General features: G+C 37.7%; 1 protein-coding gene across 2 annotated transcripts; it reads right to left on the bottom strand.

Annotated features, from left to right (window-relative positions):
- Positions 1-27,089, bottom strand: LOC125066895 (lysine-specific demethylase 6A). 2 transcript variants are annotated; one of them, XM_047675211.1, is made up of 12 exons: positions 26,891-27,089; positions 26,577-26,682; positions 25,189-25,297; positions 24,387-24,495; positions 8,544-8,851; positions 7,082-7,307; positions 6,612-6,869; positions 5,189-5,435; positions 4,839-4,898; positions 4,604-4,718; positions 2,989-3,133; positions 1-2,911 (listed from the first exon to the last, which is right to left on the bottom strand). In XM_047675211.1, the coding sequence occupies exons 1-12, from the start codon at positions 26,953-26,955 to the stop codon at positions 1,363-1,365; spliced, it is 3,297 nt and encodes a 1,098-aa protein (XP_047531167.1). In that variant the 5' UTR covers positions 26,956-27,089; the 3' UTR covers positions 1-1,362. The 2 variants fall into 2 exon arrangements, with proteins under 2 accessions (XP_047531167.1, XP_047531175.1); XM_047675219.1 differs by lacking the exons at positions 24,387-24,495; positions 25,189-25,297; positions 26,577-26,682; positions 26,891-27,089 and adding an exon at positions 19,351-19,577.

Here is a 27,089-nt window from a genome sequence, read left to right as displayed (position 1 = left end):
TTCGTATTTTACATGTTTAATAAAAATTTAATATTACAGTATAAACAGTAAGGTCGTAAATGGCAGTGATGTTATTATTACTTATAAGTTACAATATTCACTATACAAGTCCAACACTTCCACATCTCAACTGCGACCGCAACTCTCGACACTAGAAAATAATACAATCAACGGAATCCCACTAACATATGAATAAAACTTCGAGAGAAATAACCAACGGCCAGAGCCGAGAGCGCGGCGACACTGCCGACCTTTGCCTAACCATTGCCTAATTTTACGCTGAGCCAAACAATAATTATGCCTAACATTCGTTACAATTCAAATAAAAGGAAACAATTTCATTTAATCGTGTTTATATTTGAATAAATTAATTTTACAATTAGATCCCAATGCAAACAGCTGACGTGAATTGCAATTTCGTCCACTTTCATTTAGAAAATTGCCTACGAGTACAACATTCTTTGGGACATAGCAGCACTATTCACCAGACCCTCCTAAAACGCAGAGCCTCATTCCGTGCCTTCGCTTACCAACTACTATTCGCTATGAACATTATACTAGGAATCAAAAACTAAAATCATAGTGTGACAAAAATAAATAAAATATCCTTCTATACAAAAATAACACATTTATTGTGGTGAACACCTGAGCACTTGAGACCAAAACGGACCGACCATCGTTCATCGACCCCGTACTTTCCTTAGCTAAACATCTGAACTTATCGACTAAGTGTATTGAAGGCCGCCGCCAAATACTATGAATACGCTACCGCCGGCTACTTGTCGCCGAAAAATTGACTTCACTTTATCAATATCTCTCACAATTACAAAAGTGATCGAAGAGTTTGTAAACTGTAAATTTAACGATTAAAAAATTAGTTTTATCACGACAATATTCGTATCGAACTACAATTTTATACTCACACGCCGTGTATTAAAAATAGATCGCGATTTTTATCATAACTTAAATTAATTTTATTACAGTTGGTCGAAAACGTCAATTTCTCATACAAATTTACAGAAAACTAGCTAGCGACTACCTCGGTATTAATGATGGAGTGAGAGTCGAACATCCACATCTGTCGACCCCCATTCCTATACTCACGAACGCGGAACGACATTTACATAAGAAACTAGAAAATCCCGATAAACAAAATAAAGCGTCACGTAGACAAACGAAAATACCATACCACTCTCACACAAAACTAAACAAACAGGTACGTCGACATCACTCGGACAGAATCTTCGCTACGACCCCGACAGCATCCCGTTCGTCGATCGCGCGTCCGTCGTCGTCGTCGCTCCGGCTCTCTGCCGTCGGAGGGAACGGAAAGCGCAGCCCCGGACGCGGCGCCGGCGGGCCTCAGTCGGGCGTCGGCGTGGGCGTGGGCGTGGGCGTGGGCGGCAGCGCGGCCGGCGCGTGCAGCGGCGGCGCCGGCCGGTGCAGCGTGAAGGCATCGTACACCTGCGACAGCTCCTCCACGTGGTGCTCCTCCAGACACAAGAAGCCCTGCAGCGTGGGGCTGGCGCGGCGCGCGCAGGCCAGGCAGTGCACGACGTGGCGGCGCTCGTGCTCGCGCACCAGCAGCGCGTGCCACACCTCGCGCTCGCACGCGCCGCAGTAGTGCGACGCCTCGCCGCGCGCGCGCCCGTGGAAGCGCACGGGCACGCCGCGCGCGCGCACCGTCTGCAGCGTGCCGGCCGCGGCGCGCAGCGTCTGCAGCAGGCACGTGCGCATGGCGCGGTGCAGGCGCGGGTCCGACACGCGGATGTTGCGCGCCAGGTTCCACGTCAGGTGCACCATCGGAACGATCGACTTGAAGTTCTGCACCTTGTTCCACTCGTAGCGCTCGAGGGCGAGCGAGTACTGGCGAGCGGTCAGCGGGCCGACGTTCCAGGCGATGTTGTTGCACCAGCCGGTGGCCTGCACCCAGTGCACGCATCCCGCGTTCACCCACACGAGGTCGCCGGGCCGCTGCGTGAATCGATATACGGGCACTCCGTGTGCGCGGAGCTCGTCTGGATCGGGCCACCACGAGCCGTGCAAGTACGACAGACCGTGGCGGTCGCACAGCTCGCGCACGCCTCCCCAGTAGGCATCGGGCACACCGAACCACTCGCAGTCGCCGGGTCCGATGTTGATATTGATCGAGCAGAAATTATTGTTCTCCTGGTGACCGGGCGTCCGACTGCCCGGCACCTTCATGTACAGCTGGACGGTGTTCATGCCGAGGATCACGTGGCCGACGTGCGAGAGCATGTTCGCAGCGGAGGCGACGCGCGCGAAAGCCGGCAGCTTTTGCAGCTCGGTGAGCTGCGGGCGCCACTTGCGTTCATCGGAGAGGTCGACGTTGGTCCCGAAGCGCAGCATGCGGGCGGTACGGCGACGCTTGGCAGGCCCCGAGCCCGACTCCCGCCCATCCGAGTCCGATAGCGCGCCGGCCGAGTGCGCCGGCGCCGCTCCTCGTTCGCGCTCCTCACGCAGGGAATCCTGGAAGGATCCCGCCTGGTACTGCGCGTACTTGCGCACCGTCGTGTGCGAGCGGTGCGATGCACACGCCCACACGCGCCTGCGTCCGCTGGCGTCCCAGTTCTCGTCGGCCGATTGCATGAGCTGCGTGCGCACCTCGACCGCGTGGTCGGGCCACGCCTCGACGAGCGTCTTGGTCGAGAAGAGGCCGAGGTCGAGCTTGAGCGCGGCGGTGAGGCCGCGCACGACGGCGATCGGGTGCTTGAGGCAGAAGTCCTGCAGCTGCGGCGAGAAGGCGTCGCGCTTGGACTCGACGTAGACGAAGGGCGCGGGCGGCGCCAGCTGCTCGGCGGACAGGCGCGGGGGCGGCACGCCGGGCGGCTCGGGCGGCCCGCAGCCGTCGCCCAGCACCGACCACGACGTCGGCGGACCTGCGTTATCTCTGTGGACACAACGTGGCGCGGCTCGTTTTGATTCTCGAAATTTATTGGTGGTAAATCAAATATGTTATGTACTCACTTGCACGAGTCCATTATCTGCTTGGCGCTCATGCCGATGTGGAAGGACACGGGCTTGAGAGGATCGGTCTTGAGCGGCTCGAGTTTGACGACGGGCTGTCGTCCGCCCAGCACGGCGTCGCTGCTGTTGACGCTGAGAGGGCTTTCTGCAGAAAAACAGTTCTAGTCTGATATCGTATTTCCAGCATTCAGGTCAATGTATTATCTCAACACTCGGTATCAAAATTCACTAGGATATTACATAAAGTATATAAAATAACAGTTTTGATATTTTTTGTATTGGTAATTCTACAAGAATATTACAATAAACTTACTAATAATTTCCATATGTTTTTTAGGCTTGTCCTTTGACAGTATAAAAATGACTTAGGTGACAATCTATCATTCAAGTACTTAATCAAACGAAGACATTTATTACTAGTTTTTATAATAAGGTTACATATTGTTACAAAAATATTTATATTATATATTTGTTAATACAAAATATATTAATATTATTTGAACAATAACCTAACTGAGTTAGTCATAATGTTTGTAAATTTGACCTGGATAAAATGAAAGGTAAACTCATTGTGAAATAGATACTTTAGTATATATATGGTGTTCTACAAGTTCGGTGTACGTGAATTGGAACCAATACATATATAATTAATTAATAACTATATTTGTCAAAGAGTTAAATTTTTTGAAAATTAACATAAATATTTTGTTAGTATTGTAACAATCAAAGCTTATTGAAAAATTATTAAGGAGGAATATTCTGGGTCGTAAGAATAACGCCATCTATGAGTCACTTAGTATGTTTATTGGTAAGTTTGTACAATTTTATACGAAATCTATCAATTTTGTATAAAATGCGATTAAATAGATTCAAAATTAATTTATAGTGATTTTTGTGAAATCACAAGTTTAATGCAAGTGATAAATACTTTAATTTAAAATAGGAACACAGTAAAGTACATCAAACATATACCTTTATAATTTATTATATTAAAACTATTTCGGAACAAGGTTCCAACAAAATTTATTAAAAATTATTGCTATGTAAAGATTTATACTATTAGTGTACTGATTTATACTGTAAGTGTGCATTTTTGATTGTACAAAAACTTTGTCGAAATTGGTCATGTTTTACTCTTCTTAACTTGTAGCAAGTAAATATATATGTGTTTAAGCACGTTTTACACACTATTAATATAAAATATATCTATGCCACTCAAACTTGACTCAAAAACCTTTGCCGAAATTAGTCATGTTTAACTACTAAAGTTGAAGTAAATATATAGATATATATATTAGCATTTTAGGCCCGTTACACACTATAAAGATATCATAAAATATTATCCAAACTAAATTTAGATTTTATTGAATGAAATTATTGTCATATCTTAACCGTCTTAAGGGAAAATATTGATAGTCGTCGCGGTCGTTTGTGACGCGATTAACCCTAAATTAGTATTTTGAAGTATTCGTATTTTAGTATTATATACAAATACTACAAATAACATTAAATTTGTCCTGCTAAGTTATTATAAACAGACTTAGCATGAGATCAATTTCTTATGGTCGAAAGAACGCGTCGATTTCCTTATTTCCTTATTATTTACTTTACTTACTGGTAGTAGGTTCTTTCTTAATGTCAGGCTGTGAATCTGAGAATTTCTTCAATAAATCTTCAGCGAGCGACTCCGCACTGTCGCCGCTGGCGCAGTTACCTTCGTTTTTCGCCACCTGCGTGCAAAATAGATATTAATAGCTGTCTAAATAAGGCAAAACTTAAAACGACCTCGTTATGTTACTCGTAAAGCCTAAACCTGCCGCCATTTTGGATAAGGGAGCGTGAATACAAACCGCACGCGCTCTCGCCGCTTGAGACAGGCGGTACTGTGAGAGCAGCTGTTGCATCAGCGCCTGGAACCAAATCATACTCGTCAGCAATTAGAGAATATCCATTCATGAACGTGTGAGTGTAATGAGATAAAATATACATAATTAATATAACAAGTTTTCACAGACTTTATACGGTACTTTTTTTACGCTCGTCGATTAATAGGAAATGATTAGATGATATACATGGGTGTGTGTGTGTTTTTCAAATATCCTCGTTAGCATATCTCCTAATTCGTTAAAACATAATTTTCGAAAGATATAGACAATACATATACTACAATCTAGAATCTGTATACAATCTATCGATGTACTTGCTGTTGCGGCGAAAGGTTGTGCGAATTCCTCTGCAGGTACTGCAGCGTCTGCAGCTGGTGGTGAGTGAGGGGCGTCGGCTCGTCCCGCTTAGGCGCCGCGGGCCCCGCGCCCGTCGCCGGCGTCGAGGGCGTCGAGGCCCCCGCGCCCGGGTACGGCGGGGGGGCCGCCTTCGGAGCGCGGGACGACATCTCCGCCGAAATGGGCAAATTCCAGGCTTCTTCGATCGACGGCAACGAACGACGTCTATGGTGAATTTGTATCACATAATATTTATTCGGATATAAATCTTAATAAATTGATATTTTTCTTTATATATATACTACCGATAGTTCTGAAATACCAACAACTCGACTCATTTATGCGAGTTTTCTTATTTTAATAATTAAAATAAGCTAAAAATAATTTTATAATATTTCGGCGTTTGTGACTCGTGTACACATTGACCTCTATACTATCTCATTATGCATAGAAGTTATCATATTAGCTTGTAACATAGCTCATTTCGTATGAAACGTGTCAATGCAATATAGACTTTACACTGTAGATTTTAGAATACCTAAACCAATAACGACATACATACCGTACGGTATCATTAGTGTGATTACTATATCTAGGAAGAATCAATTTCTGAGTATATTATGGTGATTTTATAACATTTTACTTATCGTACAGATAATTTGCATGGGAATGAAGTAATTAAAATAAACCGCTACGATAATGTACTCACGGCTTATTTATGTATGAGAAAAAAAACCAGTTGCTTCAAACAAGAGATAATCGTCGAATAAGTAAAGATATCTTTAATTGGTTTCATTTAATACGTTTTATTTCAGTATCCAAATTCAAATTATAAATTATTTATATATACAAATGTTAATACTTGTACGCATCGCTTGACTTCAAATAATTACATATTCATCGGCTGATTTCGAAGTATAATGGAACGGATAACGCATTAATTATTATTTATATATAATTACACTTCACCTTTGTTGATTTTTAAAGGAATCATTAATTTTATGATAATTAACTCAACTTTCCAATGTCATTATGTTAAGTAATGAAATATTGTTCTTTACGTTATAGTTATAGTACGGTCATTTATTTAACTTTGTCTTTAAGTTTCGCCGAAACGATAATGTCAAAACTATTCGAAAAAATTCGTCGCTTACATAATATAGCTCAGTCGCACTTTATTTAAAAGAATACACCTAAATCCCGGATGAATTTTTAACATTTTCTTTATAATATTATTAAAAAAATAAAACAAGGAATCGGACACATGGGGTTATTATGGGTAGCCAATACGCTGCCAACCCTGAGAATGAGTTAAGTCCATTCGATCCAGTCGTCCACCAAAGCGGAGTAACGTAGCGGCTGTCCTGTAGCTGCGCAAGGGCTACACTCTTGGGTACTCACTTGCCGGTAACGGAGGGCACGGGCGCGTGCGCGAGGTGCGCGCGCAGGAAGGCGAGGCGCTGGCGCAGCGGCGCGCTGGCGAGCGTGGCGCGCGCGCCGCCGTTGTTGTAGCACGCGAACGCGTCGCGAGCCATCGAGCAGCTCTCGTACAGGCTGCCGAGGTTCGTCCACGCCGCCGAGTGGCCCTTGTCGAGCTGCACCGCGCAGATGTACGCTTGCAGCGCGTCCATCGGTTGATTCTGCTGCTGGTATAGAACGCTGGAAGTGCGGTCTCCGTTATCGTACTTGTTGCCATTTCAATATATATTTTAATTTAGATTGAGTACTTTTATACGTTATTTTAAATTTCTTAAGTAACTTAGTACATCTGATTGAATCAAGCTTTTTATTCTTAGATGCTTAGTTTAATGTAAACAATAAAATAACGTTAAGTAAATACTAAATATTGCTTTTGTCTGATATGAACTAACCCAATCGAACACCAGGTGTCCGCATTGCCTTCCGACTTTTCAACCGAGTTTCTATAAGCGATGAAGGCGTCGTGCACCTTTCCCTGGGCGGCGAAACATCTACCGAGCAGATACAATCCCGCCCCCGACTCCGGCTCCGCAACGACCGCGCGTTGCAGGCACCAGATAGCGGCCCGAGCGCGGGCCGCCGGCTCCCCCAGCGAGGCACATCGATGATACATCCATCCTATCATTTTTAATATCAAACCATGTTTTACATGACATACTGTTTAACATAAAACACGTCATAGTTTTTGTTTAAATTATGTAATCATTAATTAATCTCTAGGAATTTCCATTGAGGTAATATCGTGTTGGTTTTACCCTATATTTAATGGCGACTATTCTTCCTGTATCGTAGGGTAAGTTTACCTCGAATACAATAATCGATGAAGTTGGACTCTTCCCCACATATCTCGTATTTAGGATATTTTGTCCCTAGAATTTATATTTCTAGACGGGTTTACTTGAACGTTCAAAAAGGAACAGAGCGATAGAAAGTGTTAATCACCGCGACCAGTTCAATTAAAAACCACACCATTTTTTCCAATTAACAACAGATAAGGAAGGAAAAGAAGGAACTAGTGATAGCAAAACCCATGTCCGATCAATAATGGAGTTTTACCTCATTCAAATATTGAACATGTATCAAAAATCGAAATTGAAATCATTTTAAACCTCATTTGTAAAAGTAATGTTTTGCTTATGTTCGCTAAATACCACATTTGACCTATCTATCACCTTCAGTGTATATAGGAAAAGGTGACAGCTTACCACCAGGTTCATCATGTGCTTTACTAATAATAATATATATTCAAATAAGATTGGTAAGGCGATGACACCAAACGTTTCAACATGTTCGAAGAACAAGCGAAGTCTCGGAAAGCATTACTAATAAGTTTTTATTCAACTCTTTAAGGATTATTAAATTAATACTCTTATCAAAACAAATATAACGTAAATAAAATACTTAAAGTCCAATTAACAAAATTTACTATCGTACAATTAAAATGATTGGAGTTCAATTAATATTTAATTTATTCGTTGCTAAGATTAATTGGACTTTCGTTTCCGATCAATTTCATTGCGAAATTACTCGCGAGATCTGAGAACTGAGACTAGTTTTTAGACCCACTCATTTTCCATCTGTGCTATACTTCCATGTTATACATTCTTAAAACGCGTGTAACCTGTTTATTCACACCGACCTTTATGTGGAATTATTCACAAGAGTCCGGACCAGGTAAACATCCCTATAGAATAACAACGGAAGCGAAAATGAGGGTAATGGTGAGACCACTATCAGGACGGGTTTCGCATGTATTCGCAATCATAATAGCTTTGCAACTATATTTCCTGTTAGCAGTTAATAGACGGGCCTCGGACGCATGTGTAGTATTGATTAATAATAAAATATTCTTACCCAGCTGACGACACACATCCGCTTTCAACGTAGACGACAGCTGCGGTTCTTTGAGGAGCCTCTCGTATGCATCCCTTGCCGCTTTCCGTAGCCCTCTGGCCTCGAGGAGATGGGCGGCATGGAAACTGAGCTCGAGACGCGTGAACGTGGCGTCCTGGTGAGGGGCCAGCCTCGCTCGTCTGAAGTGCACCGCCGCAGCACCCCAGTGTCGCCTCGCTTTGAACATGAGAGCGAGGCGAAGGTGCGCGTCCGCCGCCCGAGAGAAACCCGGCGACACGTACAGCGCCATCTGCAGCGCCTTCGTCGCCCTATTGTGGAAAATCATCACCACCCAAAGTCAACATTGATACGTCCTCGTATCTTTTCTAAATAAATATTTATGAAAGTAAAATGTTTTAATTCCAACCATTCCAAAAGAAGATAAATATCTACAACTTAAATGGTTCTATGAAGCATGAAGGTGTCTAAAAAATGTTTCATTTTGAATAATAAAAACACGGCTAGTCGTAACCGTTTACGACCCTCAAAATATATACTTCAAACGAAAAATAAATTTTAAAATATATTTCTAAAGAACGGAAATAAATCTTCAGAAGCAAAAGCCGCTAACAATTGCCAACAACGTGCCATTCTTTCAGATTTATTGTTTCCAAATATTATGATGAGGGCAATGTCATTTAGCTAAATTTGACCGTTCCCGAAGGTCGGTAGACACATTACGCGTAAAGTAAAAACTAAAGTGCAAAGACCGTCATAAATACGAGGCTTTGTGTAGATATAGCAGCGGGCTCAGTGATCGTCTCTAATATTTTTTTCATTTCAATTCATTATTTAAAAATGCCTTTAGCTCACGCATTGAAATGTTTTTTGTCATTCCACCTAGCCGTACCAAATTCTAAACCGGTCGGATTTGTAAAGCTTCAAGACAGATTGCATTACATTTTTCGATTCACTAAATATTATGAATTCGAGCCTTAAGACCCGTGGCTTTGATTTCACGTAGAAAAAGCTGTAACATTATATACAATTATTTAAAGATTCAATGGTATAGAATTGTTAAGGAAAAAAATCGTGTCGGTTTTTGTAGATCTCATTCGAGGCATAGAGAAAGATTACGGAATGCGGGCATTAGTTTGTGAAGCGTAACGCAAGTGGCAGAAGTAAGAATTGACGCGTCCGTAACATCCGTAAGGTTATTGAAGAGCGCATCACCAGAGCGTAACGTCACCGATGCTCCCGCGGGGTCGATGACCGTCTGAGGTTCGTTCGTGCAATCGATCGGACGATGCAACGCAACGTCTAGACAGTGATCGCAACCCGAATCGGACGCGTATATAACGCCTTTATTTAGATGACCTCCGCTGACATTTGCGAGCCGAAACAAAGGAGCGAGACAGGTGGCGTCCGGTGTTCACCCCGATGCCGAACACTAAAATTAAATGTCGATTACACACACACACGCGCGCGTGAAGTTGCGGCGAACCGAAGAAAGCTTTCACCCACTGCGTCGCCCGCAGCGATGGTCAACATACAATGTACGTTCCTCTCAGCATTCGCATTCATTGTTCTACTGAGTGCGGCATTATGATTGTTTACTGTCACGCAATATTCAAAAGTATACTTTCCTACATACTACAAGCAATTTTCCACTGTGAATAAGGGATACGTACTCTCTATACATTGTAATGAAAATCATGAACACCTTTTTGAAAAGGTTACGTAAATCTACACAATTTATGTAACTTATTGTTTATAACCTTGAATTAAAATCAAGTAAACAAATCCAGAAAAAAAGAATTACAAATTGAATCAAAAAATGTTTTCTGTTGTTAGAAAGTTCACAAGAATGGAACCTTTAAATAAAACGTAAGTATTTATCAAAATGTATTGTGACATAATTCTGTTTTTTAGGGACTAAAAATATGAAACATGGTAATTTTTAATCTTTTGAAATATCAACATCTAAATGGATAAAATACTTTCTAAGTAGTTCAGGCTATCAAACAGTTCTGAATACTTTTATCCAAACGTACCTACTTGTTTTATTTTAATTATTCTTATTTCAAATTATTTTACTAAACCATTTATTATATAAGAATACGACACACACGAGTAATACTGAATAGTTGTACGTTATTATATTTTAAATCATTTAGTATTTTTATTAAATTAAACAAAGTTATTTCAATAGGGAATGAACACAAAGACTACGTGGTAACTGATATCACAAGTTTATTCGCACCCCACCCACTAAATGATAACAGACACGCTGTTAACTGAATAACCTTTGCAATCAATAATAAAAATACTGAAATAACATGTCCAAATAACAAAGTATAAAACTTAGTTCACACTTATGCGACAAAGCGAAGCTGCGTCAAGCTGGTAACTTGTAAAGTTACGGTCACATTTGTGCAATAGATATAAAGATTAAACATATCGTAACGCATTCGTCGTCGCACTAGTAAAACTTATAGTAAGTTTTACGACAAACATCGCTTCGTGTTCGCTCACTGCATTTAACAAAAAAAAACGAAATGAAAAAAATCGTATGAGATTCTTTGAAAACCCAGTAATAAACTTCATCATAAAATCTATATTAAACCAACATTATAAATAAAATTGTTGTTTCATTATGAAGAATTTAAAGTATTTCTGAATCATAGAATGTACTTTGTTAAATATTTACATAAAACAAGTGGTTACGGCTTAGAATGTGAGTAACGAGAACGACTAACGAGGCATATTTCATCGCCTCTTACTCAATAGCTGAATGTACCGCATACGTATTGATTGCCAGGTCTAGTTTAATATTTATGTCGCTATATCAGCACAGCGGAATATTAAACAATGAAATTATTTCATATGTATTTTATCAAAAGCAACAGAATTAAGTTTTTGAAAAAGCACTTAAAACAGTTGCCAATTCTAAGGTATTTGCAAAGAAAAGCCATAACATGAACCAAACCGACAGAAAAATATATGTACAACATCGAGGGACGATTGTAATCCGGCTTACTACCTGCTCAGAACTGCGAACGAACGAATTATTATCAACAAGAGCAGGTAACAAAATTACTTATACAAAACTATTCATACAATTTAAAAATTATTTTTAAAGTTGTTGCTATTCAAACCGTTCGTAAAATAAACCATACGGTACGAAGCATGTGAATGAGCACCTGGCTGGTAATAGGAGAAATTTTACTATAGTCGAATCGAAGCGGTAGATTCTATCGATGTCGGTGTTTATTAAAGTCGAAACTAGAAAGGCGGAAAATAAATAATGAAGTGTGGAATGCGGCAATTTAATTTCTATTGTGGGCAATTGGTGTGGAGACGCGAGGGCGGGGCGGTGCGGGTCGAGAGGAAGGGCAACGCCATGAGGCAGTTCGGCCTGACCTAGTTCTGAGCACTCGCGGCGGCTCAAGGACGGATCGACTCCTATTTATAGTTCAATCGTTGTTCGTCATAGCATCGCATAGCGCACTCACTTTACATAAATGAAGTAAGTCGGGTACTAGGTGCGCCCCATGTGCCGCGGCACGTGATCCGCTGATCGGAAACATTACGAACACTCGAGACTTTCCCACGGCGACGCCGACTTCGCTTTAGTTAACGAAGGGGAAAAAGTGTTATTTAAGCGTTATAATAACCCATTTCCCTATTTACTAGAGGCTAGAGGGACCGTCGCCGGAGTTCCGCCAGTTCACGAAGAAATAAGTTCAATGTTTATAGAACAGTTTCGCTGTATTATTTTCAAAGTTGTCCTGTTTTCTTAGCAAAATATTCAAGTTCAATCACACATTGTAATTGGTCGCCTAGTGCTCGTGACGGAGTAAAACGTGATGCAATCATACGATGCATTCAACATCAACCTACAATTCACCTGACTACATTGCATCACGACCTTGGTGCCACGGCAACTGAATGCAACTGCATTTATACAAAGAAATACAAACACTCGTTTCTGCTTCAATATAATACACAACAATATGTAGACTATTCTCAACGAAATGAATTAATTGAATACAGTAACAGCAGGACTTCTTTACTTAATTAGTGTGGATTTATTTTGTAGTTGTTTCGGCTAACACGTATTGCACATATTGATAATGAACGGACTCGTTTATCGCTGCCGTCATACCAGTTGACCTACTTCTACTCGATTCGATAACTACCACTAATACACCTACTTGCTACAGTATCGTATGCAATGTCTATTTTAGATTATAAAACCGGCGATTCCTAACGCCAGTAACAGTTATTTTACACTGCATATTCCCATGACCCGTATACGATGTTTATAATAGATATAGCTGTTGATATTCTAATTTATCTTTGAAGTTTATTCATTAAATAATATCACTACCTTACTACTTAAGACTCTAGAAATGTTTACATCTATTACTTTTTTAAATCCAGGTAATTCTGTATTCGATACGAAGCATTCGATATTCGATTTAAAAGCAAACATTTAGAAAATATATGCTTTTTTATTAATTTAGAATTAATTATCAAATCGTTACATATAAATAATTCTTTACAACTAATGTTTATTCATAACAAAGTCAAAATGCTTGCATTCAAAGTATGAGATAACAATAAATGTCATTCTTTGATAAGCGTTGAAGCGATATCGAACGTTTAGAAGGTTTTAAAATCAATAATATCTAAGCAACAAAGTAAGGAATTATTAGAAACAAGCCGTTTATCCGGTTTAGACACCGGCAACTGCAGTCGCGCACGTAGAGGCCATAGTTACGGTACTTGGAACCTGTACAGCTAGCGACTGTAGATACGATGAGATAACATTTTATATTTATACCCTTGTCAAATAATACAGTAATTGTGAGGGGAATTTTTGTCGATTCAAAAACATAACTTTTACGGACAACATTCGTATGTTTTCTCTATTTATTTTTGTCACACGAAACTTATTTAAATACCAATGAAACTCAGCGCTCACCATGGATATTAAAACCCATGGTCAATTAAATCTATAGAAATAAATTAGGTTCTATATTTCTATCAAACAGATAATAAATTCAGAATATACGGAATAAGTGATAAATATCACCATAGGAACAATATTATCGGATAATACAGAAACAAGATAACTAGTTACACAATAAATTATTTATACCGTGTTACTATAGGAGCAGTACAAGTGCTATACACATGAGCACATACAATGCGTAGGCACACCGAGGCCGAGTAATGAGGAAGTGATCGCGCACTCATCGCAGCTGCATTATGCGCTTCTACAAATGCATACGAAATGCATCTATATAAAACTGTTCCATTTGTAGATTGGACGCACACACACCAAGTACCAACTGGTTTGCGAGCTCTTACGAAGATCTACTTACAACCATTGTTCAGCAGTAACCGTATAATAACAAACGTCAGCTGTTTTATAACGTCCATAAAGAACATGAAATAATACATGATCTTGAACTACATTAACATGATAATTAGATTTTAAACTTGGAACATCAAAAAAATTAAAAGAAAAATTTGAAACACGTCGCAAACTCGCTCAATGGTAAAGCTTTCAAATGTTTACCAGTGCACGCATCGAATTATGCAAAATGAAGTTACCCCAACACGAAAAGCAGAACATTCTGCGCTATTATTACATTACAATCGACAGAGTGCCCTTGAGAAGTACCCCAACAATTCACGGCATACAAGTGTCGTAACAAGTCCAATACTTATTTACATTCAGTAGAATTAAAAACTCTGCCCCATCCCTAACATTACGATTTAGAAGGGTTGAACCCTTTGTGAGAAAATTTAAAGCCATCAACGTCATAGATTTTTTGTCAGACAATAGCGAGGGCACCAATACATACGCGAACGAAACCCGCGCATACAAGCGGCCATATGTATTAGTTGGGCATTTGATAGGGCCGTGGGACTCGGGTCTCGGAGAGAGGTTATCGTTCAATAGTGACGTAACGTTGTGTTGCAAGTTTTGAACACGGAGCTGAGCCCTTTCCATTGCTCCTTTTTTGCGGTCACCGGACGCTTTCTAATGCTTATTGTAGATGACGACAACGACAACGACATTAGTACGGATCGACATCCGTGAGAACACCTTCCTTTCCTTGTGATTTAATTATGTGTAGAATGTTGATAACGTGAAACCCGTTACGTACGTTCCATGAGAACGCAATGAGTCACTGTAAATCATAATTTTAATAAGAAACAATTCGCACGCAGGAAAAACGAGAACACCTGACGATGACACATTAATTAGGATACATTAATTTAATCTTCATAGCTATATAGGAAGTCATCTAGTATAACAGGTACTGTTGATGTTTAGCAAGTTTAAACAGACAACCCTGTTGCCAAACTGATGGATGTCGCAAGTTGTTTAATATTTTTAATTCATGTAAATTAGATTAAGGTAACTTGCAGCATCGCGTTTGATCGTTTTCCATTATTTATCAGTTTCTTTGAAAACCCCAGTAAATACCCACACATCAAGTTACATTTTCCATCGAACTGTTGGTCTTACATATTATGATAGTTAAAAATGCGATGGAATTTATATGAATTTATCACGAAAACGAAAATTTTTAGGTAGAATAATTCGTATATTTCGTACGTATATTCATTTTTATGATAACAAGGTTTTTTATATTTGAAAATATATTAAACATAAGTATTATCACAGGAGCCTCGTGTAAGCTAGGAGGTGCGGATACGGCCTTGTGGCGTCACGTTACGCCGGTCGGTGACGCGGCGTGTGACGTACGGCTTTTTTCGCGGAAATTCCACCGCGGCCATCGCTCGCGGATAGCTCGACTTCGCACTCTGTACCGGCGATATCTTACATAAATGTCAACCGTGACGTAATGATCCTTGTTCGTTCATTTATTTATTGTGGGTGAACATTTTAAGAGGCAATTAGTAAAATTAACGTACTATCTGTTAATATTTTCAGTGAACAAATTTTTATGATTATCATTTTAATTATAAAGTATTTAGTCATTATATCCGTACAAGTCACATAGTATAATAAGCGCTAGTGGATTTTAATAATTAACAATATTTTCTTTTATGTAATACCGCGACTCTGGCAATCGTGGTTCTCATTATCAACAGACAGCGCACTCGTGTTCGGAACGTGTAAACAAGAGCCGTAGTATAAAAACTAGGGCAAGCTGCTTGACACAGTTCATGTTATACGTAGGAGACGGGCCCTACACACGTAGGCGGTTGACGCAACCTAAACAAATACGAAGGGCAAAAGATTGCTTCACGTTCAAAACTTTCATAACCCACATGAACGTTAGGTACATTTATTTACTAGCTCATATTATTACTTTCAAGTTTAAAAAGTCACCTCAGTTGAGTAGTACGTATATTTATAAAAACAAATCGAATAGAACAAAGAGAATTTAAGTAGATTATTTAAGTCTCAGCTACGTTCGTTCAATATTTGTTGCAGGAAGCGAGTGTACAAATGCTGAGAGGTCATTGACAGAGAGAAGACGCTTGCAGCGACTGCAGCGAGCGAGTTCCGGTGCACTACGCAGGTATAAATAGTGATCCGTTAGTGTCGACGACCGGGGACTCAGCGACAAATGTATATTCCTCTTTTGAATAACTAAATGTTCTGACCTATTTCGAGCTCCTAACATTATAATTATAACAGGACGAAGCCTCTGTAAAATCGAAAAGTCGCCCCCGCTGCGGGGTATGGGGTCGTTGCGACGAGCCGCATAGCCCTAAACGCGGGATAAAGGGCGAAGATGGTTTGGGGGTAGGGAGGACGCATGGCTAATAACGCGTACTCCCTTAGTCGGCAATTCGATTGAGGTACAGTGTTGCGCGCGCTGCCCCTTTCTGACACGGTCCTGTATGTAGAAGGGCCAATGCGTACGTGACGCGGCGCACGCTGCGAAAGGGGGGGGGGGCTCTGTCTGTGTAGTGCTGTGCCCCACCCGCGTGTCTTGCTTTACTTAGATGCACTCTTTGGTTTAGGTTGAGAAACGCAATTATAAGTCCTTGGCAGTCATCCATCACTAAATATTATTTATCTATTTATACAGAAGACGAGTTTCAAATGAAGTTAAAACGAAACGAAAACGCCTCAAATCGCTAACAAATTCCGGTTAGACCCGCTATTTTGTTACCATGCTCAAGTCGGCGAGCCATTCCCGCAATCTCACGTTTAACATAGGTAACGTTGCTTTTGTGACGTAAGCGGCGATTATAATATCTACAAACAGTATATAGGTAGCGTATTTTTATTACTTTACTAGTTCATAAATACTTTTGATTATCTGTCGAAAATTTATACCGAACTTGTTACAAAGGAAAAACGTTAATTACTTTATGGGTCCTAAAAGCTTTTCAAATTAAACGAGTTTAAAAATTCAAGAAAGGTAAATGGCACAAGGTCAGTGCCATTGCATCTGCAAGTTAATTGCACGCCCACATAAAACGAACACGGCACGCGTCGAGGGCGGCTCAAATAACCGGTCGTCATAAAACAGGCCATTTGCGAAAACACAGGAACATCTTTTCAGAACTTTGACACGAGCGAGTTTATGCCCGATCGGGGCGGTAATAAATTCGAATAAAAACAAAAGCAAGTAATGGAGATGAGACAATATTTTGTTTTGTAAACGCATCTATAGATCGCATACTAACATAAACATAATGTATTTTTAGAGCGTCATTTCAATTTGAAAGAAAGTATATCTTTACAGATTAATATTCTTTATGAAATGTAATATCTATAATAATAAACGTCCGCGATGGTATATTATGTCTTTCTCTTAGGAACAACCCACAATAAACATTTCATATACTTTTTACGAGAAATAATGGCTTATTTACGAAGCGATTTTAAGCAAAACAACATTAATCCTTATTCAATTACGTAAAAAGACATGATAAAAAGACTGTGAACGTTGTATATAAAGACACTCGGTAATATATTTAGTATCAGCATTGCATCCGTGCGAAGCCGGGGCGAGTCGCTAGTTTTAAAATAAATACACTAGGTACTATGTTAGTGTTTAAATTCTAAGTGGACTCAAATATAAATCGATATGTTGTCATAATGTTTCTATTCAAATTCCATTTTTACTACTAATAACGAAGAGTGTGTGAATAGAAATGTACACGGTTTTATTGAGCCGTCACGAGCACGTAATCTAGCCAGGTTGTTACCACGAGCGATAAACAACTCGAATATTTAAATAGTTACGTTACTTTAATAGCTATTACATTTCTCATATCTCCTACATGAAACGTATTAACTTTACAAAATTTCATTTTTCTACTTAAGGCTTCGAAGGTCATTATACTAATGATTGGAAATTCTCAAATAGAAACTCACACCGTGACAGACAGATGCTTCGTTGCCATTTAAAAGCATGTTATTTTGCAGTCTTAATAGAAAATATATCGTACTTATTGTGATGTAATGTTAAGAACAAAATAACTTTGCAAGACGCAGCTGATGCGATGACAGGTGTGGTGGCAGCCGGCAAACACCTGCCTGGCACGTGCTGCCGCAAGCTGCAGGCTCTAAACCATAATAGCTTCCACTCCTAACGCACAATTTCCTCAACGAACTATACATTATAGCAAGCAACTGCCACTATAAATGCTAAACCAGTTATGTAATGCAAGAAAAACATCCCGTTCCTGACATGATACGCTTAAACAAAGAACAATTACAATGAGAATCGCTGCGGATGAATACACCTCGAATAGTAATGACTTAATATATTAAATAATTCCTTGAAAAAAATAAACGTTTACGATTTCTATCCGAGTCGATTCTCTATAACTTCTGTCGCTTTGAATTTATGAATGATAATGCTTGTTTTCCGAATCGTATGACTAATTCTCAAATTTTGATAAAATGACGAAAAAGTTTAATCTTCTCCAAACATTCTTTCAATTCAATGACTGACCGGATCAAGTTTTTAAAACTTGAAAAGCGAGTCACTAGTCGAGATTATTTGATGAGAACCTAATGTAATACCGTTATGGTTTACGATTCGTTACAATCAACTGATCCACAGATAAAACAAGCGATACGAAAGATACGCACGTTATGTAATTGATACAATTTACATGCGTAACGCAATACGAGGTCAAGTTTGCCATTTTGCAGAAGGATATAAAAATTCTGAATAATTAAAAACTTGTTTTACGTTTATCTTAAGATTTTCTTTTAAACAGTAGCAAGAATTTTTGTGGATAAAAAACGATAACAAGACTCAAGTATTTATAAAATATTTTGAAAAATACCCAACGCTTAACAATTCAACTGTCGTCTAACTAGACGTACGGTTTTCCCAGAGTTTGGATCTGAGTAATTATAGATTTCATTGTGATCGGCCAACTCATTAAATTTCCGATCATATCCTCAGGCAAACACTACCGGTCAGGCTACCAATGACGTGCGGACAAAAATGCGCGAAACTACCGGCTATGTAGATACATGACTCACTTTCCTGAACACACGTAACAATTATGACACCGTTCATCGCTCAACTTTTACTCGAGCATAACGGCAGACAAATAAAATGCTATTCATTAGATAGGCCATAAAAGAAATTTAAAATACAATTGACCAAACAAAGAAAGAATTCATTAAGCATACATATTATTTTGTTACTGCAGTAGATGTTTTCATTAAGAAAAATAATACTTTAACATACAAATATACGGGTAGTAGGTAAAACATTGAATAAAGAAACAATATAAATAGTGTTTTAGCACCGTTAAGTTAGTGGGCACTATGCATAGCTGTATGGATACCCACCGACGTGTGATGTTTTAACAATGAAGCACGAAGCGGATGCATTAGCGCTGCATAGTTGGTGGCAGCGCGAGCGGCTAGACGAGGGAGAGGCGAGGTTTGGCATCGCGTGCAGCAGTCTTGCGACTTGCGGCCACACTCCACCGACCTACATTTTATGCGCCGGCGAGCTCATTATTTACTAGTCGGGGCCGCACACGCATCGCTCGCCCTCGTAACTTCGCCACCCCTTCGTGATCTCGCAACTATCATTTTCGCAATTGGCTGCAAAATTAGGGGAAGGATCGACTGACTACCTGTGAAAACACTACAAAAAATACACTAACCATGCACACAAACAAAAAACGCGACCTCCGGACGGAGCCAGGTTCGGAGCCGTCGATGTAGGTGTCTACATTTTGGAAACAAAACAAAATAAAATAAAGTCGCGTGCGAACGCGACATAGGGATACGGGCGGCAGGTTGAGAGAGTGAGGCGGCACGACAGCCGACGTAAACAAACCACGGTCGGGAGCTTCGACCGTACTCACCATTTTGGGGATCCTCCGATCCAGGGTGAATTGATATGGCCGCAGTGGCCCACGTAGTGAAGAGCGGGGATGTCGTCAGAAAAATCAGCACAAGCACAGTCACACAGGATGGTTCAAGGCACGCACTCGATAAATAAAAACATCAACCACGACACGTCCCGTCCTACACTACGTTCACGGCCCGCGCCAATGCAGTTTACGTCACCGCATCCCGCTCCCGACTGGCTGAACGCGGCGCGAGCGAGCGACGACCTCGCGCTGCAGCGTGCACCGTCCCGCGCCGCGCACCCCGCCGCGCCCTACCGACAGGGCCCCCGCCCGCGCAGACCCTACCGCTCCCTATGCTCCGCGCAGTTCGAGCTCGTCCTACGTCCGGTGAATCACGAAAACAGATTATACTATCGCGACGAATATCTCTACACGACATCCTATACAAGATGCTTTTTTTAGGTACCTATACCAAAATGTGTTTAAATTGTCCAGCCATCCGGTCTGTTGAACTATATAAATATATATTCGTTTTAATAATATTAAATGGTTTCTAAAAATGCTATTAAATTTGATTGATTTGAATGAATTATCAAAGATGATTATAGTAATTTTATGTTGTCTATACAATAATAATAATAACAAATTACGTTGAAGCAAAAACTAGTAATTATATTTTTATATTCGTCTAGTATATTAAGAATAATATGAAAAAGAGAAACATTATAATTTTATTTTGAATAATTTTTATTTCCGTATTTTTTGTATTAAATTTATACATAAATTTTTATCACGTGTGTGGTCAATTATATCGCGCATTATTAATTTTTTTTTTGGAAAATCTCAAGTCATGTCCAATTTTGTGCACATGGCATGTTTTGAATTAGATAACTTACACTCCTTCCCTTTTTTATAATAAAATCAAAAATACGTATTTAATGTAAACGTAAATCAAAGGTTACATGTTTGCTGAGGATAAGATGTTATGTGACTACTGTTACACAAAATCTTTAGTTAATATTTTTTTCCATAATACAATATATTTGAATTAAAAAATAAAATTAGTAGTTGATCAGTTTTAGTTTTGTTTTTATTTTGGAAAGCGATAACGTAATTTATCGCGTTCAATAGTGGAGGAAAACATCGTAACACAAGTGTACCACACACCCGCAATGGTGTAGCGGTGGAAAAGCTCTAAGCTTTCTCCTCAAGATAAGAAAAGTCCAGAAAAGAGACATTTACAGACTTACTTTATTTTATAACTTTGTAAAATTGTTTTTGAATTTAGTCCCTTATTAAAAAAGTTAAACTTGTTTATCAATTGCCAATAATTAACTTTCGGTTCTGAATCGTATACCGTCAGATCTGAGAAGAAACTTACCACGTCATTTGGGCAATCACCCATCGTTACCTTCACCCTCAAAATACTCTTTTAACGCGATAACAATCATAAATCTTAAAATAATTGAAAAATAACAGGTAATTGTTTCTTAAATTATTATTAAATCATTAAAATATGTATCGAAGATCTTGAAAAAATTCTTTTTGTGTTTCTATTTTTAAAACTTCAATTCTAAAATCACCAACAGACCTGCATAAATTAAAATAATCATTATTTATTATTATAACTGGTGCAATAATATAGGAAATCGAAATTTTTGAGGTTATAGCAGCCATTTTGATGAACATACAGCTCTCAAATGTTTTGTTTAATTTTCAGTAGTGTTTGGTAAATCACCATGGGAGGTTAGAGTTGCACATCGTGTGCAAATCATGTTATGTGCCGGCTATTCAACATTTGGTAGATAATTCTAGGTTAATAAGTAACATCACTGTGTATGAGAGTAAGGATTATGTAAAATCCAATCCACCCAATCCAATCAATCCAGACCCAGGTGCTTAAAGTAAACGACTTAAGCCATATGTTTGCTGATGGGCTCTAGAACCTGAGAATTTTTTAACACTACACCAAGGCGGATTTTTGTCTGGCAAAATCATCGGTACCTAATTCTTCTAAAAACGAAACAAAACTAACATTATTATACCGGCGAGCCGTACAGATCGATGATAGGCGATTTTGGCCTTAATTACGATTAAAGAATAGAAATAGTTATTTGCTTAGGGAAAATCAATTAATAGTATATCGTCTAGCAAAACGTTACCTTTTAATCGCATTCCTCGTTTTATTCATTTCAGGAATAACATCTATATTTGGATTTACTTAAAAATAAAATTGCGATGCTACTGCACTGTTACCGACTGTAATACTTTATACTGCACAAGTGAGTGCACAAGCAATTAATCAAACTATATCAATTTCGTATTATCAATATTTATCAAAATTAACCCTACTCAAATGTAGACATCAATATGTTTACTAGCTTCAGAAAATGGGACCGTCAAAGGACACCCAGTAGATGTAAAACATCTAATTGACAAGAATTGAAATAATTTATAAATAAGGAAAATCAATTAAGGATATGTTATACGCGCCACGCACATGGGGGAGTACAGAGCATCGAAAAAGTCTAGGGTTCGTGCAAATAAAATATACATGTATCACACAGGTCAGATTTTATGGCTCACGTAGTTATTTAAAATAGAGCTATTAACATGATATCGACATAACAGGGTATAGTTTATCCATACCTATTAAAAAGTCGCATCTTCTCACGCTTGAATTATAAATATGGATATTCCAATTATTTTTATTTTAAATTAAATCATTAACATATTTACGGACAGTTTTAATAAGTTAAAATTTATTTACCTGGCTGAGTAATATAGCAATTTATTTAAATTAACATCATTCACCCGCTTTAAATTTAGACTATTGACGTAACAAGCGTGTATTTTATATTCATGTTAGTAATAAACTGTCAATTCATTTATTAACAAAAAAAAAACTGTGACTATTATTGTTTAAATAATAAAATTTTCTATACACTGTTATTTACTAATGTGTGTGTGGAAAAAATCAAGTAAACTTAGTAATATTAAGTCGTCACTATCGTGATGATAATGTCCCCCTAACCGGTTCCGGCCACGGCGGCCATTCGACAACTACTCTGAACATTTTATACTGCACAAGTGAGGTCACAAACAGATATACCCTCTGTATTCAGTATCATAATTAATTTATTCTCATAATCCCACGAAACCGCAAATCCGACGCGGTATTAACTTCGCTTGGTGGAAGTTCTTTGTGCAAGCCTGTCTGGGTCTCATTCATAATACATTCTACCGCCAAGCAGTGGCTTATTACTGTTATTTTCGAAAGGTAAGTGGGTAATGTAAGTACAGGAACAGGAGACGTAACATCTTAGTTTCCAAGGTTAATTGCACATAGTCAAATTGTATAAAAAAAACACGAACGGAAAGAGTTAATGTTCAGGCAGGACCAAGGCTCGTGTGCTTTGCGACGCATGGAAACATAAACACGTCCAACATTCTGGAGGATTTTTCCGGAATCTATTAGCAGAAATCTCAACAACTTTTAATGTGTTCTGAATCCATCTAGCTCGTAGTCGAATTGTTATAATAAAGCGTCATTATCTATAAATTATGGTGACCGCTTGTCATCAGGTGACATTTTACCGTAAGCATACCTAAAATAAATAAATCAATTTAATTCAAATGGAAACGAACTCAGTTATTAATTAAAGCTCAACATTTTGAAGTCCGACAAATTTTTCATGCTAAATTTTCTTGTATTTCAAAAAGTTTTGGCATCGTTTACTTGGAAATCGCCCAGACCGACAATTTTCTTCAACGTCGCAATTGATCTATAGATGGACGTGATTAGTGATTATATGCTTAGATAAAATTAGCCGGATATAATTGAACCGGGGACCAATCACGCACATTTACTTTATGATTTAAACGTCCAGTTGGCTAGGTACATAAAATACCTGGGCATCACCAAGCACTTTGAGTGATAATAGCTACCTGCCCAGAATCCTGACTACTCATAAAAAAGAACGAATCATCTTGATCGATATCCTCTGTATCATATCATTTTCTTTACCTCCAATGCTGCAAAACTTAACTCCAGAGCTCGAAGACGTGAGCAACTATCCATTTCTCTCCCCTCTTTGAAGAAGGGAATGAAGAATACATAATAATGTTTGCATAACCAAATGCTCTATTATATTTTCTGCATAGTTTGATAGTCATAAACAGCATACATATTCTATCATATATAAATAGTACTTATTCCTTTTTTTACTTAAACCCTTATAGAATATATATGTTTAATATGTCCACAGAATTAGGATGCAATACAACTCATGGAGTAACTGAATTGGGATTTAATAACGCATTATTATAATTACAGTATTGAAACTGACTCACAATTTCTCAAGAGAAACCTCCATGCCTCGGATGAATTCAAACTCTATATACATATCTCAAACTACATTAACTCAGCAGTGTGACAATGACAGTCTATTACTTTCCTTTACATGGAAATAGTATGTAAAAAACAAACCTAAATAAATAAAGTATAAAAATATCACTAACCAGTCAAAAGCATTGTAATGGTAATAACACAGGCCCAGTCCATACAGGAAGAGTGGATCTTTCCAATTATCTTGCTCCAAAGCATAAAACTTCTGATAAGCAGACATTGCTGTAACAAATTTATATTCATTACTTTTGACATATTTATAATTATATTATGATGAAATTAATATAGCAATACAGTTTTTCTTTATAGAAATATATCATCTGTTTTTGTTTTGTTATATATTAGTGCAAAACTCTTTTATATTAATATGTTCATTATACATACAACTGATAAGTTCCAATAGTATAGATACATAACATTCATTAGATTATAATTTTTAAATAGGGAAACACAACTACTATTTGTCCGCAGTATTTGTCTGTCTGTTTGATTCTAGAAATATGCTGATTTTTTAAAGATATTTTTTCAGTTCATCAACAAACATACTTTTATATGTTTTACAATATTATGCTTTTTTGTTGAATGTAATAATAAAAAAAAAATGATGTGAAGATAATCATAATTTTTTTTTTATTAAATGTAACCTGGTTGGAGTGAGTTAAAGTAACTCACCCCATTCAGCATACATTTATACTTTTGCTTGTTTTTAAAAAATGTGTTGATAATTTTAAATGCCCTTAAGTTTATTTTACCAATGACATACAATAAAATATTATTTTATATTACAATATTTTAACTTTTCCTCATAATGCCTGTAAATAATTTACAAAAACTTATACTCCATTCTAACATTACATAAGGAAATATAATTCTAAAATTGAATTTTAATTAGGTGCAATCCTTGTTTGAGTTTACCTTTTGCATAATCTTCCAGTAGTAAATGGAAGTGACCCAACTTGCAATAAGTCTTAGGGTCTATACATATGTCTCTTCTAGCTCCAGGGGAACAAGCCCTCTCTTCCTCCTAAAAAAAAAAACTCATTTAATTTACAATATTTATATAATAAATCAAAGAATCTTTTGTAATTAAAATGTTCATTTGATAACTATAACTATCTAGCAAAGATAAAACAGCTTTTCCTACTCTGTTTGTCAACCTACTTTCATTTTCTTTTGTTAGGAAATTCAATTCAAATTTTTACATGTTTTCCTTGCTTTTTCAATTATTGTCAAATTATGACACTTATTTGGTTAAATCTGTTGATTTCCAAAAGATTAATAATTCAATAAATTTTTATAAATCCTGTCAAGTGACCATTATACTTTTAATAAGAATCCTTTATACAAAAAAATGCTCAAATTATGTTAAAATTCAAATTAGAAACATATTGTGCTTATGATTTGTAAGGATGGTTAGGTGTGTATTTAAAATAACTTAAGATCTTAAATTGACATATATATAATCATTGGTCAAGATCTAAAATATTCTATACTATTTATTATGGATTTCTGAAGAAATGCCATTTTGAATGTGTTTGGGGTTATTATATAACAATTTTGTAAATAAATTAAAATAGATAATATAAGAAGTTAATTGGAATAGTGTCATATAATTTTGTAAGTAATAGCCTTTTCCAATGGAAGTAGGAAAAAAGATAAACAAACCTTAGATTTATGTATTTCATGCCATTTGCTAATAACTCTGCTATATTTAGTAATACTAAGAGTTTTTGATTAGTATGACTTTATTTATAAAAACACAATACTATTGCACTTAACTACTCACTTCCACTTTAATTTTACTTCTAAAATTCCTATAACAATTTCGTCGACATTCAAAATGCCATTTTTTCGCAAATTCATAGTGAATATCATAGATTAATTCAACTCTCGACCAATAATGTTGCATCAATTTGCTGTCAAATTTTGTTTATTTAGCTTTATTGCTGTTATGGTTGGAATAGATTATATATTCATTGTTACTGATTGATCTGTCTATAGTGCATAATATAGTACAGCTATCTAGACACGCGGTAGCATGTCAGCCTTAGCAAATTACATGGAATATCTGAATCACAGGTTTGTTTATCTCAACTACTCTCATGGGAATAGTCTATAGAGATATAGAGCTCTCTACCCTAAAAAGATTTTAACAATATTCATTGAGAATAATTTCTTAAACTCTCATTTTACAGAGTATTATTAGAAGTTTCTATATAACCTTACTGATTAAGTGGGAACATAATTAAAAATTATGTCAGAAACTATGTGATTTGTAAGTAAAGTTTACATTCTGATAATACCTTAACTTGTACCAACATTCCTTCCAAGTATTTGACAGCTTTAAGGACCAGTGCCCGGGTTCTGCCATGTTCACTGCCACGAAGTTTAAGAAAACCAAATTGTCGACTGTAAAATTTAAATAGATATATAATTAATTAATTATATTTCAAATATTACATTTTTAATTTAATTATTTACAAAATATTTAATTATTATTGACAAAATACGTAAATAGGATAATTAATATATAATAAAAACCAAAGAATAAAAACTAAGCCAAATTACTTAAAAACAAAAGTTTAAGTTATTACAAAATAATAACAACTTATGATACCTGTCAAGCTCTGACAAAACTTGTAGCTCTTGCGAGGTTAGATGCAACTCTTCTTTTTCATCCATTTTTGCTTAATAATGTTTTTATAACATTTATAACACGCCGATTACAAATATTTTATTCACCAATGAATTTAATTAACAGTAGAAATCGTTTTTTCATAGTAAATTGTCAATTTCATTTAATTATAGTAGTACTA

Source organism: Vanessa atalanta, chromosome 1, assembly GCF_905147765.1.
Source record: "Vanessa atalanta chromosome 1, ilVanAtal1.2, whole genome shotgun sequence".
Classification (NCBI taxonomy): domain Eukaryota; kingdom Metazoa; phylum Arthropoda; class Insecta; order Lepidoptera; family Nymphalidae; genus Vanessa; species Vanessa atalanta.
This window is presented reverse-complemented; position numbering and strand designations above follow the sequence as displayed.

Excerpts from the sequence above, each read along its gene's own strand:
- LOC125066895 (XM_047675211.1), bottom strand. The coding sequence starts at position 26,955 with ATGGATGAAAAAGAAGAGTTGCATCTAACCTCGCAAGAGCTACAAGTT. Across the intron at positions 7,308-8,543 it reads GGATGTGTGTCGTCAGCTGG|GATGGATGTATCATCGATGT; the intron begins GTAAGAATATTT and ends TAAAAATGATAG. Across the intron at positions 6,870-7,081 it reads GACACCTGGTGTTCGATTGG|CGTTCTATACCAGCAGCAGA; the intron begins GTTAGTTCATAT and ends CCGCACTTCCAG.